A 17,146-nucleotide genomic window follows, 5' to 3' on the forward strand; every position below is an offset into this window, starting at 1 on the left:
ACGGAGACAATCGCGTGAGATTTAAACTATCTAAAGATTAATGGAAAACGATAACTGTACCGCAACAGTCTCAATTCGTAAACAAATTGAATGACGGTCACTGTTTACCTTCTTGACCGATTAGAATTCAGCCTTGGTTGTCAATTTGCCGAGGAAAAGATACTCCGGAATATCAGAGATATATTCAAGACAAATTCATGGGGGCAGTAAACCAACGTCGAAATATTAAAGCAAAAAAGTCAGATTACTGGTTTCACACACAATTTTTGACGAAAAACGGATCCATTTTGCCAAGAAGCACTCTTCAGCATCAGCTGCTTATTCCTAGAAAATTATTTTTGCAAAAATCTATCTACTGCGTATCCGAAAGCGGATTTGACCGTTCGATTTGGCAAATCAAATGCAATAATGTCGCGTTCAGAAACCTTCAGTTTTACGTTGGGCTTTTTGGGAAAATACTACTAAAATGTGCCTCTGTACGTTTAATGAATCCATTTATCTAAAAATGAAAGTGAAACTTGTAATTTCTTGTGTTAAAATTTTTTCGACATCTTGATGTTCGTTCACTTCCTGTGTAACGTCTCCTGAACGTAAATAGCACATCGAAAGAACATTTTAAATTCGAGCAATCATTTGATAATCACTGGATTTAAAGAAAAAAAAATTCAAAAGTCCCCAAACACCGTATCACGCTGTTGTTCATAAAGTACCTGTGTACAAGATTTGACCGAGGAACAGGTGGAAATTACTTTAAAGCTATATCCTCGAATGAATATATCGCAAATCGAAAGAAAAAACGTTGGGGTATTCACTTTAAATGCACTTTATTTTACTTACTGGCAGTAAGTAGCCAGGCAACCAAGTAATTTTACCTTTTCATTTTGGTACGTTATGCAAACAGAAACATTAAAACTAAAAATTAGCTGGAATCAGGTTTGTCAGTCAGTTCTTGGTTTTATCGTTAGGTATTCTCATGCGTCTTCTTCCACTCTCTACTTCTTTCATTTTTCTCTCTTCCCCGATTTATTACAGTGCTCCGTCTTTTACCCAAATCCCTCTTTCTGTTATTGCCAGTGCTTGCACAGCTGGTAAGACTAAGTAGCTAGAACCTTTTACTTTGTCCTACCCTCTGCATTATCTAGAGGTGTATCATTAGCGCGCGTGAGAACTTCGAGGTTGATTCAAAAGGCAATTGGTAAGAAAAAATGGAAAAAGAGTTATTACAAACACTCAGCTTTACATCAATAAAGGAACTTTGTTATTTTTAATCAGTGACTCATTAGACTAAAAAACCTCAAACGCCTATAGGTTGCCCATTTTGTTGACCCAAAGTGATTCTAGACTTCAACTGAATTAAAATACACAGAAAAAGATAGTTTAAATGAAAACCACATCGCTTAGTGAAATATATCAAGTTTATTTGATAAATTTACACAGCATATTCGTAAAAAAAACTCATGTAAGTATAAAAAATCACAGAAATTCTGGTGTTGGTGTGGTTTGGCGATGTTCCGTGGAGGGATGAGAACATTCGTCTGTGTTCATTTCGTATTGTCTAAAACTAACTTTTCACAGTATACTCGTACATAACAGAAATTTTTCCTGAAAGACAATATTATGTCTAGACATAACAATATCGTTGAGAAATGTTGGTAAATATGATTTTTTACAAAATTCCACTTTGATTTCTAAGAACTTTAAAGAATTCACACACTGCTCTCTCACTCTCTCTCTCTCTCTTACACTCATTCATGCATATGAATGCAAAAGGCGTCTCATAAGTCATTATAGTGGCTTAACTTAAAAACTACGTATTTCATCAGTTGCGGTATTTCAAGATGTCCGCTCTTCTTTTAAATTTCTCTGAAGGAAATGAGCCAGCTTTTTTTCTTGAAATCATATCAGATTATTCTTCACTTGGATAAGAAAAATCACGAGCATTGTCAAAGAATTACTTTGATTAGTTTTCCATTCATTTAGTGAAGCATACATGGCTTACTGGCAGCGGCAGCATACAAAACTTACTAATATCCAATTGTGTGTTTCAAATGGTGTTTAGAGCTAAATATGCCTTCAAGAAGCTCTTGATCAGCATAAATCAAACTAAAATAAGAAGAGATCTACTTGTAGGACCTAGGCAACTTTAATTTTATAACATTCGAAAAAACTGCATGACTAAAAATCGTAATGTACAGACTATATGGACAGTCCGTCCGTTCAGGTTTAAAAAACTCCATTTTTAGATTTGAGAGCCGTATCCTCAACTGCTCTAAGTTTTTGAATGGACGAGACAAAGCAGCTCCTGATGAAATTCGGATTTCACGGCCTTTGAACCCGGGACAGATCTTAAATCTGCGCGGCCCATACTTGGTCATTTTCCATGAACAAGGAAGTTATCTCCATCCCAAGGTTGCAGAAATTACGAAAAAATTTACACGAGAATACGACTGCGTAATTTTCGACCAAAATGTTGCTGACTTTTGCCAGTAATCCTTGGGACAGTCGGTGAAATTTTGAATACAAAATATGCATGGGATTTTTAGGGAAAATACATATTATGAGTGGAGATTTTGTAACTTTAAAATTCAGTGATGTTTTCTCGTGTGCGGGACTACGAACTATGAATTTCAGAGCCAGGGTTAACCTCTTCCATGAGCTCCACTAAACACAAAGCCTACCATAGTGGCATAGTCCCATTTTAAAGAACACTTCAACAATACAATTACTAAAAATTCTGAAAACACGTAACACACTTGAGTTGGGCTGTAATTGAAGCGTTTTAAAATCTTCTACAGTGTTTCTACTTTTTAAATGAAAAAAGAAAAACTCACGAATAAAACCCTGATGCAAATAAACCGTAGAACAGAGTCAAAATGCCAATAACTGATATTAATTATCGACTGATCTCAACTGATGTCAACAGAGGCGTTAACTGATATAAATTGGGATCCGTTCTTGGAATAAACTATTTTATTGGCGTTTCGATAGGTAGCATTATACTGATCATTTTTATCGGGGCTCGTGGTTCGGAATTTTCACGCAATAATCGTAATGGGGTGAAAATGAAACGTGGGGCTTGAAGGACAAGGCGCATAAGTGCAGTTTTAGCTATTTCGAGAAATACGTGTTTGAAGTTTCGGAATTATATGGATTCTTATGGCAAAAAGGAAGTTCAAACCGACTTTTTGGTGCTTAAAAATTGGAATTTGGGTGAGAATTTTTCACAGAATATGCATCTAGACTAGTTTTACTTGAAATCATTAATATGCCAATTTTTCAAAAACTGCACTTATGCACTCTGAGCCCCTCAAATGCAAAAAATAACGAAGAATTGTTTTTCTCGTCTCGGAAATTTGCAACGTCACATTCTGCGATACATGTTTTCACAATTTGTCATCAATCACTGGAAAAAAAGTCGCTTGGATCTAGAGTCCAGACTCTTAATGACATTGACAAAAAAAAAATACTCTTGACTCGATCAGATTTTTCCTTGAATCGAAAAGCCGAGCCTCTCGATTTACAAGCGCATTTCCTCTTGATTCAAGTAAAATCTTATGGAGTCAAGAGTATTTTTTCTTTTCAATATTTTTAAGTAGAGTTTGGACTCTGGATCCACACGGAGAAAAAAACTTCGTGCACGGGACCCGAAGTTGAGGTCATATGGATCTCTGAAGTTTTCTGATGACGCATCCGAAAACTTGAGGTCGAGCTGCCAAAGTTCGGGTCAGACATCGAGGCACTTAAGTAAGTACCGGAGTACTTCAGATGTGTGACCCGAACCCTTCGGTATATGTCGAAGTACTTCAGATGTCTGACCCGAACTTCGGCAGCTCGACCTCAAGTTTTCGGATGAGTGATCCGAAATCTTCAGAGATCCATATGACCTCAACTTGGGGTCCCACGCAGGAAGTTTTTTTCTCCGTGCAAGCGACTTTGTTTCTTAGTGATGAAGAGGACGAGGAATTCGAAGGGATTACTAAGCTTATTCCTGATCATCGTGAATGGCCAAAGGGAGGGGCTCGAGGATTTCCTTGCCGAAGACGACCCTGGAGGCGCCCTTCTTGGTAGCGTTTTTAGGGGGGCTCACTTCCCCGTCCGGGTCACCGATGCGCGTGCTCAGAGGCTCCATGGGGGCGTCGGATTGGGCATCGTCGGGGGCGTCCGACTGGGCGTCGTCGTGGGCGTCGTGGGCGTCGGGGGCGACTCCAGCGGCGCCGGCGTTGCGCTGGACGGGCGTCGTGTTGGGCTTGAGCGGGAAGCCCATGCGCTCGGCCGGCGAGGCGTCCATCTTGACGGCGCAGACGCAGCAGGACGGAAGGAGGAAGGAGTCCGGGTACGGCTCGCCGTTCTCCGGGTTCAGCGCCAGGAGCCGCCGGTAGATGTACTTCTGCTTGCACATCGCCCGGTATCCGATCGGGAAGTGCTCCGAGAACTGGCATAGCCCCGTCTTACTGCAACCACACACACAAAATGTTTGGAAAAACTAGACGCAGCCCACATTTCAGCATCATTATTGAAATTGATAGACAAAGCTATAGACAGAGAAGACAAGGGAGTATGGAGCGATCCTATTGGTTGAGACGGGTGCTGCTCATAGACTTACGGGGGAAATGACGGACTGACTGTCGGGTCTCTCGCGGGCTGCCGTTGGTTAGTCTATTACTTACCTCCTTTGTTCAATCCAACCACCCATTTTAACCAATAGGATAGCTTCATTTTTCCTCTGTCTCCTGTGTCTATAGCTTTGCCCATTAATTTCAATAATCAGCCCGCAAGAGGGAAAGAGCAGAACAAAATATAATTTTTACTGATAACTACAAAGTTTTATTGTGCTATAATGCCGTGTTAAGAACGGCGTATGAACATTCGAAAGTTGCCAAAACTTCTTTGATAAAACATGTATTTTTTGAGAAAGTTAAGCACATTTTTCCTTAAAATTTTCAGGTATTTTAGATTAAATTGCAGATAAAATTATCTGAAAAATCTAAGATAAAATATTCACAATTTTTCTACTAGATTTGCTTTTTATCAAAGGAAATATGGCAACGTCTGAAGGCTCATACGGCGTTCTCCCGTAGCTGCGTTTTTCCGGCAGTATATTTTTGCCACTGCATACGTGTGATTCATGTGATGTTACACATTTTCTGTTGCATTTCTTTTTTTCGGATGACGAATGGTCATCGCTTTTGTTCCAAATTCCGTGCGATTCATCCGGTATGTTTTTTTGAAAATTTCGCACTTTAACGACAAAATTAGCTTTCTCAAAAGGAAAAACTAAAATCCAAACAAAGGGAGACCCATTAAAATATAATAGGTTAAAAAAAGTCTATGTATCATGCGAAGATACCTATTTTTTGTGATTTTGAGGGCCGGCATCGTTAGAATACATTTAAATAATGCATTTCTTGGAAAATTGACACCGTCATGATAAAAATCAATGATAGTCGACATTATTACGTAGCAACAATCGAAGCTTCGGTTAGTGTGGCATGCTACGGATGCTGAACGAATTTACTAGCGCTTGGATGCGACTATTCGGGCTCCATGGATGTGCGTATTGCATACGCACAAGAGTGAAGGCGTTTTAACTTGTGGCGTTTGAATAGCCGCCTCCCCAGCAGCGCACTGCGCTATGCGTAGCAATTCGATGCGAGGAGTCAGATAATATTTGGAAGTATTGCAAGCTCATATCGATATCAATACGGAGCTTATAGGTTTTAGAAGTGGTTTCATTGATTTCCTCGTAAACTTGCACTCAAAAAACATAGCATTTTATTTAAAATGTGAGTAAATTAACATAAAAATTTGCAGTTTTAGTCGAAAATTTCATGTCAAACCTCTCTGAAAGGCTTGTTACATTGTGCGTCGGACTCTATTAAAATCGGATCTACTAAACTCGGTATCTACTAAACTCGGATCTACTAAACTCGGATCTACTAAACTCGGGATCTACTAAACTCAGGATCTACTAAACTCAGGATCTAAAATGACAGAGTGCCTTTAATTCGTTGCCTCTGTGCTTCGAAGACATCTCTTGGGCATGAATAGTTGCTCTACAAAATCACGCTCAGCAAATGGCGATGTCAAAACTGAAGCACAAAAGATACTCACATCCTACGTTAGTATACCATTTTTTGTGTCTAAGAAATATATTTATGGTAGAAACGAAGAATTTAAATCGCTCTGCTATTTTGGATGCTCGCAGTAGAACATTAAAGAAAGAACTAAGTGATACTTACTGGCACTTTTCCACTCTGACTCCTTGCTGTGATTCGGGTACTGATGGATGATTCACAATGAACAGCGGCTTATGTTTCTCATTTTGAGCCACTTTCGGGAAAACAGTCGATTCCTGTTGATTAATTGGAATAATTTATCATAATATGTTAAAATTCAAGGTGCTTTATATGTTCTCTATCAAGAGTTTTCGGATATAAATCTCTGTGGAAAAATAATATTTGAGCGAGAACTTTCTATTGTTGTATTGTAGCATCAAGGTATAGGAAAACATATTGCTGCAAGTAAATGCAACGTGCGCAAAAGCATAAAATGAAACTAAAACTGAAATATCATGTACGGTTCTTCAAATGCAAGGGAGTAAATCATGACCAGATCTATGAAAAGGGTACCTGTCTTCCGGAGGAAAAGTTTCTTTAACCTTTTTGAGGTGCTGAGAGGCGTGTGAATCTGGGAAATTGGGCGCAATGTTAACCCGGGTTTAAGTGTTTGCGAAAAGTTAAGGAAACTCCTCTTTTGGAAGATGAGGTCCCTTTTTATAGATCCGGCCATGACCATGTCCGTTGAATTCTTGTATATTCAATAAATATTTTTAGATTGCTCCAGATTTATTAATGTGAATTCAAAGAATATTCTGAAGAATGACCGAGCGGGGCAATACGCGGGCTGATGAGAGTCACCCGAACACCGACTACGTAACATTTGACATTATTCATAAGGGCACCGAAATATTACCAGGAATCCATGAGATTGGTGATCGTCTACAGACGGACAAATTTCCATTTGAAGCTCAATATGAAGCAAAAAATCGAAATTTACGCCAAAAGTTCGGCCAGATCTGTATAATTGCTCCAGTTTTTGCATGTATTCAGATCGAAGAAACCGATCCTGCTAGTCGGCACTTGCCAATTTCCAAAGAGACCATTCGCAATACGAGGAATTAACGTTCTCATGTGTGAGGTGCATTGACAGATAAGATTACTCAAAACTTCGATGTTTCCAGTTTTAAGTCAGAGAAAAAAAATCCATTTGGACGTATTTCTGCCAAACGGAACTATAGACGAGCGGGAAAGATGGAGTAAGCTCTAGAAAGCTGGAGATGAAACAATGTAAAAGTGAGCGTGGTTCCCTTTGGTGAAATGGAAAAGCGGGATTTTACATTCTACCAAACGGAACTAAGTGCCGACTGAATGTGGCACTCATGAGCCATGGGCATGGGAAAAGAGCCTTGTGGACAGGGCTCATAAGTTGAATGACGTCAACTTGAATCTCCTCGTCCCCGTCGGCGCCGGTGACGTCACTGGCGCTTTATGATTCCCGTTCATTCTTACGGCCCTCGATTAACTAACACACCCCTTGTTTCCCTCCTGTTTCTGGTTCCGTTCGGCAGAAATACGTCTATTTTAAGGTTTTAACTTGCATAAAATACACAGTGCGGATCTTGAGAATGTCGATGAGCTTTGAAGCTGTTGGGCTGTGGAAATGGATCGAATTCAAAATAGAGGAAACCTATGCCCTTTTTTTAAAAAAAAATTAGTATGCAGAACCATTCTACGAAAAAAAGATCTAATTCTGATTCGTACTTACCACAGATACGCATAGCTGCGCTTCACTCAGATCGTCAATCTTATGCATCAACGATGGCTCTATCACCTAAAACATTTGTTAACAAGTGTTAGTTGACGTCGTCGTCGCGCTACGATAAATATTAGAAAAACAGAAAGAAGAGAATGAAAATATTGAGAATTCCACCTCGATATATACTTATCAAAGTGGAAAATTCACTAACGAAAAAAGAAACAAGAAAACAAGACTAGGGGAGTGTGGAGCTCTTGCAGCTCTTATGATGGAACAATACCCGAAATTCATGTGTGTAAGAACAAATAAATAAGTTTACTCCAGAAGAATCAAGAGTTATGGTGTTATCATGCACGGGAAATGGGACGTCCATTCGCTTATTGGACGTATCTCTGCAAAACAGAACTATGTGCATGAAGACATAAGCTCCGAGACCCATAAGACCATATGCATAACAGGGCTCACGTCATAATGCACATACGAGTAGTTCCGTTTGGCAGAAATACGTCCAATTAGTTACTTTAAAACTGAGTTGTTTCGGTTTCTTAATCAGAAAAACCGAATAATCTTCGATTGGTTACTTATTTGATTGGTTTCAACTCCACGTATAGAATATTTTCCTCTTTGAGGAGTACGAGTAAAAAATATTAATTCCGTTGTGCAATGTTCAAAAGAAGGAAACAACCTCGGCTCGCGGATAGAGTCAAATAAAAATTGCTTTTTTCTAGAAAATGAATTTATGAAAAATAAATTTTCTTGCTGTAAAGGTGAAAACTTACTTTGTCTTTCCCAAAGAACGCTTGGTACTTATCAATGCTATTCGCAACCAGATCCTCTACTTGCTGTCTGTAAAAAGAGATAAAAAAAATTATACTTTCGTTTCAATGTAGGATTAAAAAGAAAATATTTAACCTATTAATATTTAAAACAAATGAAAATTATTTTTTTTAGATATATCTAAAAAACCAATTTGAGGATTTATTTTTTATCTTTAATGCGCTTCTGATTAAAGGCGAATATAGGTAAACCGGATAGCATGTAAAGTTCAGGAGAAAAGTTATTTTTATGGTTTCAAGAGCTTACCATCGTAATACTGAAAGTCAAAGAATTCTTAGTGGGTTCAAAAGAAAATTAGACATTGAAGCATGCGTCTAATGTACGAGATTGCGCATTTCTCATGTATGAGGGATGTTCTATTCAAACTATACGTAAACCAACTTGTTTCGCTTAATGCTGCTCGACCAATAATCATGGTAAATCCTGCAAAGTGGCAGTCCTCCTTCTATCCTATTCAGAAAAATTACAAACAATCCATTTTAGATGAAGCAGGTTGCCAGTCTGCCTGTCAACTAATTAATGAGATTGATAGACATACCTGTAGACAAAAAGGACAAAGGGAAAATGGAGCGATCCTATTGGCTGAAACAGGTTGTCGTTATAGACTAAGAGGAAAAATAATGCACTAGTTATAGGGACTCTCGCACGTTGCCATTAGTTAGTCTATTACTTACATCCCTTGTCTATTGCAACCACTTTAGATTTCCTTTTTGTCTTCTTTGTCGATCGCTTCGTCTAATAATTTCAAGGGTCAGCCCGCTGTCTCGATAAATATCGATTGTTTCTGGATGAAAATCCGTTCTGCCAACTTACAAGAATCACTGTTGATCAGTACTAACCTCGAGTTAGGTTCCTTCTGTGAAAGTCATCTTTAAGAGATGTACACACTTTCATTTGTTTTGGGTCCAAGCCTTTTCAGTCCAGAGACTATTGAAGTTTCATCAGAAATGTGACCTTAACGGACTCTGTGTAAGGGTTAAAATAATACGAGAGCAAAGATCAACTTAATAACGGTGAACATTGATCGAAGGTCAGCCGGCTGAGGGCTATGCTGCTCAGTGGCGAGGCGTGAATGAGCAATTATCGATATTCCTCCACATGAAACTGTGGTAAATAATCGAGAAGGTGTTCGTTGCGAACACCCTGTTTATCGATTCTTTTCCAGACGTTTAATTGGTAGAGCAATCGATACATCGCAAAGCACGCCACGCCACTGATACTGCCGTGCTAAGGAAGAATGCCGTATGAACATTCAAGAGTTGCCAAATTTCCCCGGATAAAACAGGTATTCACGACGAAATTTATGCATATTTTCCCTTGATATTTCAGATATTTTAGATTAAATTGTAAAGTAGAGTCTCAAAATTGTAAGTCTCAAAATTTTGAAGAGAAATATTTACAACTATCCCAATTAATTCGTATTTTATCGTGGGAAATTTGGCAAGGCCTGAAGGTTCATACGGGATCTCTCCATAGCACGGCAGTATGGATCATCAGAGGTTTGTTTGAGCGGCGCGGTTTCAGTTTGCTGACCTCTAGCCTCACGTTCAATGATAAAAATCTGATTGGATACAATAAAGGTCGTACTTTCCTTGGCAGTTCTTTTTTGCTCTACAGAATGGGAATTAGGAATTGCTCGTGGGGTGGTACGAAGGGACATCTCATGCAATCGAGGGGTGTCTGGAGAGTCTCTCCGAAAAAAAATTGAAAATGGGCACGTTTTAAGCGCAAATGTAATCGATTTTTACCCATAAATTAATTTAAATACAATTTTAAAAACGATGAAGACGCCATGCACGCACCTCGCTAATTCCTTCAACATTTTTAGAGGAGGCGACGTTGTCTGGGATGGACCAGGCCCCCCTAATTCCGCGAAAACATCTGTATGCATAAAGACAATATTTTATCACGGCAGTAGCTTTTTGGCGTGGTAAAATTTTTCAGAGGATAACGCCAGTTCACTTATTGATGGACTGCATGTTACGTAAACTATCATTGCAAGTAAAATTTTACTTGGTCTCATAAATCCATTCCATTCCATTCATTCTTACCGCCTGACAATTAACGAGCACAACCTATATTTCTGACCCGCACATAGATCTGTTTGATAGAAATACGTTCAATAGGTCTGCTCCTTGATGTAGCCTCATTCTGATTGGCTGATGGGCTGATGCACATTTCTACATGAGGAATAAAGGGTATCCCAGGATAAGGGCACCAAAATGCCCCTCCGCACGGATTTTGAATTTAATGGTCTAAACCCCTTCAGGAGGTCCTAAAAACATGGTTTTGGGCAATTTTAACCTCCTGACCCCAATCACCTCCCCTCCAGCCCCGAAAAACCCATTTTTCGGGGAATTTGGGGTATTTTCACGTTTTATTTCATATCTCCCGCGTTTTTCAATGAAAATGCACCAAAATTTCACCAAATGTACATCAGGGCAATCACATTCTTGGGTAAAAAAATCAAATTTATTCGAAATATATTTAGACTCCGAAAAAAATTCGTGAAAATCGTAAATTTTCAATTTTTTTCAGATTTTAGCGGTTTTAAAAAAAATGAGGACACATACATTTTTTTTTATTGCCTTAAAATGTAGGTAATATACCCAGTTGTTACCAAAAAAAAATTTCAAGCCTTCACGCGTGGTGCGTCCCACCGAAAAAATAGTTTTTTTGGGCGCCAAAACGGTCAAAATGGCCCTTTTGGCAACGGTTTACTCGCACGCTATCAAGATAGTAACACTAAAATCTCTAATTTTTGGTTTCAATATTTCAAGAAGCATGCCCTAGTATCGTCAGAAAAGGTTTCAAGTCGATCGAGTCCTTACGCCCCACGTAAAGTACCGGTTTTTGGCGCCAAAATGGTCAACATTCCTATTTCAGAAGAGGTTACTCGCCGTAGGTTGGCCCTTATTTTTGACTTTACGGAATTTAAAGTGCAGAGCCCTGCAAATGGTTTCATTTGATGAGAAAATAACTGGGAAAAAATAAAAATGGAGAAAAAAATATTTTAAAACGCGCCTCAAAGAGCCTAAAGTTCCGAGCGTGGCGTGCGAAGACGCGTTTTTTCGTCATTTTGCGAATTTTTTTTCTCCCGTTGAAATGTTTCTACGGCTTTGAAATTTTTGTAGGTAACATACTATTTAGAGTACTATACGAGAAAAATAATGAAATTTACCTCGCCCATCACACATCATGCGATTTCGTCGATTGTTCATGAACATTCTCCCGACACAGTTTGCCTGAACGAGTTTTGGCAGCCAAACAAGGCCACTTTGAAGGGGAAATGGGGTATTTTACAAGTAGCGAGGTAAATGTTGTTATTTTTTTCGTGAATTACTATAAAATATGTGATACCTACTTCAGAAAATTTCAAAACCGAAGCAACAATTTAAAGGTGGAAAAAAGACACGCCGCGCGCCGTGCGGGTAGATCGTAAGGGAAAATCGGCAAAATCGCACGACATGGCCTCTTTGATGAGGTAAAAAGGGCATTTGAAATCGGGCGAGGTAAATTTCATTATTTTTCTCGTAAAGTACTCTAAAGAGTATGTTACCTACAAAAATTTCAAAGCCGTAGAAACATTTCGTCGGGAGAAAAAAATTCGCAAAATGACGAAAAAAACGCGTCTTCGCACGCCACGCTCGGAACTTTAGGCTCTTTGAGGCGCGTTTTAAAATATTTTTTCTCCATTTTTATTTTTTCCCAGTTATTTTCTCATCAAATAAAACCATTTGCAGGGCTCTGCACTTTAAATTTCGTAAAGTCAAAAATAAGGGCCAACCTACGGCGAGTAACCTCTTCTGAAATAGGAATGTTGATCATTTTGGCGCCAAAAACCGGTACTTTACGTGGGGCGTAAGGACTCGATCGACTTGAAACCTTTTCTGACGATACAAGGGCATGCTTCTTGAAACACTGAAACCAAAAATTAGAGATTTTAGTGTTACTATCTTGATAGCGTGCGAGTAAACCGTTGCCAAAAGGGCCATTTTGACCGTTTTGGCGCCAAAAAAACTATTTTTTCGGTGGGACGCACCACGCGTGAAGGCTTGAATTTTTTTTGGTAACAACTGGGTATATTACCTACATTTTAAGGCAATAAAAAAAAATGTATGTGTCCTCATTTTTTTTAAAACCGCTAAAATCTGAAAAAAATTGAAAATTTACGATTTTCACGAATTTTTTTCGGAGTCTAAATATATTTCAATAAATTTGATTTTTTTACCCAAGAATGTGATTGCCCTGATGTACATTTGGTGAAATTTTGGTGCATTTTCATTGAAAAACGCGGGAGATATGAAATAAAACGTGAAAATACCCCAAAATTCCCCGAAAAATGGGTTTTTCGGGGCTGGAGGGGAGGTGATTGGGGTCAGGAGGTTAAAATTGCCCAAAACCATGTTTTCAGGACCTCCTGAAGGGGTTTAGACCATTAAATTCAAAATCCGTGAGGAGGGGCATTTTGGTGCCCTTGTCCTGGGATACCCTTTAAATATGGCTGTCGTAGGAAGACCTCCTGAAGTTGCTCTATGCCTCTGGCGATGCGTCTGTTGGTACTTACGTAGGGTAGGCGTCGAAGTCCTCACAGAAGGTGTCGCCGTCAGCGCAGGACTTGAACATCTTCGGGTCGGGAGCGAAGGAGGCGACACCGAAGCGGGTGCTCGTTCCCAGCGTCGTCGTCCAACTGCTCGACTCCGTCGGGAAAATGATGTCGTCCCGCCGCGACTGAGAACCTGCCAACATCACCCATTTCATCAGATTCCGCCCGAAATCATTCCGAATGGCCCCAAAAATTAATTTAACACATTTGAAACGCTTGCCTCGAAAAGTACCCAACTCCAACTCCGGAAAGGGAGGCAGAGAGAGGGAGAGAGGGAGGGGGAGAGAGAAAGAGAGAGAGAGGAAAAAATACACCCAGGGATCGGAAAAAACTGAAATCACCCGAGAATAATTGTCTTAATTTGTCTAAATTGTCTAAAATTATTATTATTCTTTATTATTGTCACGTAGAGGAAGTTAAGAGGAATCAGTCGGCTGACATAGTCATAGTCATCAGTACGATATAATATAATATTATATAATATAATACAAATATAAATGTAAGAATATAGGCAACATGCAACCACTGCTAACAATCATGGTAATATCGCAACTTCATCACAATTTCTGCCTTGAAGTGAATTAATTGCCATATTATTATTACGCACGTTCGATGACGAAATTGCTATTTCAGTAAGCGGTAAAGATACATGACTCCATTGCAACGATTGCCATTTTCCAATTTTTTCTTCCCAATGATTTCATTTTGTATTAAAGTTTACATTTGGCAGCAAAAGTTGTGAGTCTGAGTTTTAAATACCTACAAATGACCTCACTCTTTTCCTTAGTAAATGACACGGAAAAAAGGGGTGCGAGTTAAGCCCAACTTGAGCATTTCCAATTAATTGTGGCAATTAATTGTGTGTGTCCAATCAATTGGTACCCCAAATAAATTGGGCTACTAACCCAAATTTTGCGGTACTACCACAACTAATTGGAAATGTCCATATCATCCAACAAAATTGGGTAGTACAGTACCACAATTTTAGGGGATTATCCTTCACAATCATTTTTCGTGTAACCGATTTTAATATTAATAATGGAAATCTCGGTGAGTCCATCGTGCTTTTCATAAAATATCATGCGTGCCTCTCAAATGATGAAGAATGCGAACTTCATTCCGATATGAGGTGAACAAGTTCAGTGCAAAATGAAGACAACACAACTTTTGAAGTTCATGGAAATAAAGGGAGACGTTTTTCCTCAAAGTTCAATTACCTGAAGCTGGCTCGAGTTCTGAAAAAGGAATAAGTCTCATTCATACAACTTTTTTACCATGCTAGCCTTGAATGATCAAAAAACACTCATTTAGCCTATCCTCTTCAAAAGGGAGAAACAGAAAGAGGAAGAAAAACTTAAAGATCAGACTACCATTTGGAATTTTCACGTTGAGCCGACAAGTTCATATCATTTAATGATATTCAATAATTTTTTAAGAGAATAAATGTGGGCAAATCTACCGAACCTCAAGAGATATTTCGGTTCCATCAATGGACCACTAGATAAGGTACGAATTTCAGCATTCTGATACATGTTTCTTAACCAAAATTTTACGTAAAACACGATGCACACAACGAAAATTACCGAAATTAACTCCTAACGAAGATATTTAATGATTCTTGATGCGTGAATTCAAACCACCCGCTCATGAAAACTCAATGCTCTACGTGATTCACATCGCGCGCTGAACGTTATCATGACAGTCTCTGCGATATAAAAATCTGGCAACCTCAATCTTGACACTTTGGCTTAGTTATTGCGAATTGCTAATGGTTTGAACAACACATGGTGGGAAATGAACACTGCTCGATTGAGAAGCTTGCTGAAACCGTTGTAGTGGGCGATTTGACTCCCGTAGAGCTTTGAGTTTCTTGTGAGCGGGCAGTTAAAATTCCTCGTAACCAATGTGAAATAAAAACGTTAATATCTTCGTTAGGAATTGGTTTCCGTAATTTTCGTTGTGTGAATCGTGTTTTACGAGAAATTCTGGTTAAGAAACATGTATCAGATCGCTTCAATTCGTGCCTTGTCTAGTGGTCAATTATTAGATAAGGAAAATACAGAATGCGCACTTCGGTTTTTCACGTTGTGAGTTTTTTTGTGTTCTACATTTTTTATGAAAAACTTTTTAACATCATTTCTTAACTTAGTTTTTCTCTTTTCCGCACCGGTGTTTTCAAGAAATGAGGTTGATAGGTTGGTTAGTTTAGGTTGAAATTTATTGAAAAGTTTTACATGAATATACTATGATGTACCTTACCACTGAAGCTTCCGTGCAAAGGTCTGTCCCTCTGACTAGCTGGAAAAATTGAACCATTGGTCCTGAAATCAAGTAAATATCAGTTAAAATCATCTGCTAGCGTGGGAATTCAATGGAGCTTGCATCGCGATGAGCCACTTCGTGTATATATTAAAACTTAAATCGAGCTGAGAAGCACCAAAAAAATGTTTTAGTTCGTCTTTAAAAGCCTCAGAAAAATTCGCATTATTAAATACGCGAAATTCTTTAAATATGTTTGTCGCTCTGTGCTACTCGGGCCGGCAAATGGGTGAAGGAGAGGGGGGGGGGGTTTCTTGCGTGGGGTTGAAAGGAGAGGAGGATTGAATGGAGAAGGTAAACTTCTTAGTGTGTTCGCTCCTAGTAACGACTGGCGCGCGGCGCGGCGACGTTTTTCTGCACTTGTCTACTTTTCTAACTCAGCGTTTGAGTCTCCAAATATATGCACATTCAAAAGAGCGGTAGTGCTGAAAGAATCTGCTGACGCATATTTCTTCATGAAAATTTTACGTATCACGATGTTCACACGGTATGATGTTTCTACAAATTTCCTGTTTCTTTTTTCTTCTCCTTCCTCTATTCTTCCTCTTTTCTAACGGCGAGAAATAATTCAAAACGATTTCGCGAAAACAACATACGGTGAGCAACTGAGCACTCACGTTATTGACAGTTTTTTGGTATACGGTAAGTGCGCTTGAACCTAAATTCAGCCTTCATCCGACATAAAAAACATAACTTTAAAAAACCGGAATAAGTTGACGTGAATGCAACTAAAGTTATTACGTCTACAACAAATTAGCCGCCAGAGACCATCTGACTATTTTAAGAGGGTGATACAAATATTCGAGCACGTAGGAGCTCGCATTGCCTACATTAAATATTGAAGGCGAACTGAAGACGTTAAGTAACCTTACTCGCCGTGGGAAAAAGCTACTATTAGTACTATTTGAGTACGTTCCCACCAAGCGCGGCATTTGACAACGATACCACTATTCGACCACGTGAGAGCTCATGTTGCCAAAACTGAATTCGAAGACTAACTGACTGGCGTTAATGTAACCTCTTTCCCTTCGGTGAAAAGATCTCTTTTTGTACGTGATTTCCGAGTAACCGTACCAGTGGAGCGGCGTCCTTTGCGATATATCGATTGATCTGTCATTTAAATCTATGGAAAAGGATCAATTAACAGGGTTTTCACAGCGAACACCTTAATAATCGGTTCTTAACCACGGATTCAAATGGGGAAATATCGATAATCGATCGTTCACGCCATGCCACTGAACCGTAAGCTCTTTTACCATGCTATCATTATTTGAATTTCTTCTCATTTCTTATTCTTATATTTTTCTTCTTCCTCTTTCTCTTATATTCTCTTAATTTTCAATTCCTGCCTTAACGTTTTCCCTTTTCTTTCTCGGTTTTCCATCCTATGTCTCCTCGTTCCTCTCCCTTATTTCTCTCTCTTTCCTTTACCTCTCCTTCTACTTCTATCTTTTCTCTTCTTCTTACTCCTATCCTCTTCTAACCTTTTTCTCCTTCCTCTCTCTCTATCCCTCCCTCTTCAGAACAATTCAGTTCTTTGAATTCAAGCGCCAGAATTTTGAGAAGAGC

The 17,146-nt window shown here is 39.0% G+C and overlaps 1 protein-coding gene across 1 annotated transcript in view; it reads right to left on the bottom strand.

Moving 5' to 3' along the window:
- Positions 1-1,397: 1,397 nt before the first annotated feature.
- LOC109039908 (uncharacterized) overlaps positions 1,398-17,146 on the bottom strand; it is a 30,489-nt gene continuing 14,740 nt past the window's right edge. The window contains exons 3-8 of the mRNA XM_019055630.2: positions 15,518-15,579; positions 13,220-13,391; positions 8,595-8,661; positions 7,825-7,890; positions 6,240-6,352; positions 1,398-4,451 (exon numbers count right to left, since the gene is read on the bottom strand). Coding sequence (XP_018911175.2) covers positions 3,983-4,451; positions 6,240-6,352; positions 7,825-7,890; positions 8,595-8,661; positions 13,220-13,391; positions 15,518-15,579 — 949 coding nt within the window. The 3' untranslated portion in view covers positions 1,398-3,982. The remainder of the gene's footprint in view (positions 4,452-6,239; positions 6,353-7,824; positions 7,891-8,594; positions 8,662-13,219; positions 13,392-15,517; positions 15,580-17,146) is intronic.

The sequence above is a fragment of the Bemisia tabaci genome, chromosome 3 (assembly GCF_918797505.1).
Source record: "Bemisia tabaci chromosome 3, PGI_BMITA_v3".
NCBI lineage: Eukaryota > Metazoa > Arthropoda > Insecta > Hemiptera > Aleyrodidae > Bemisia > Bemisia tabaci.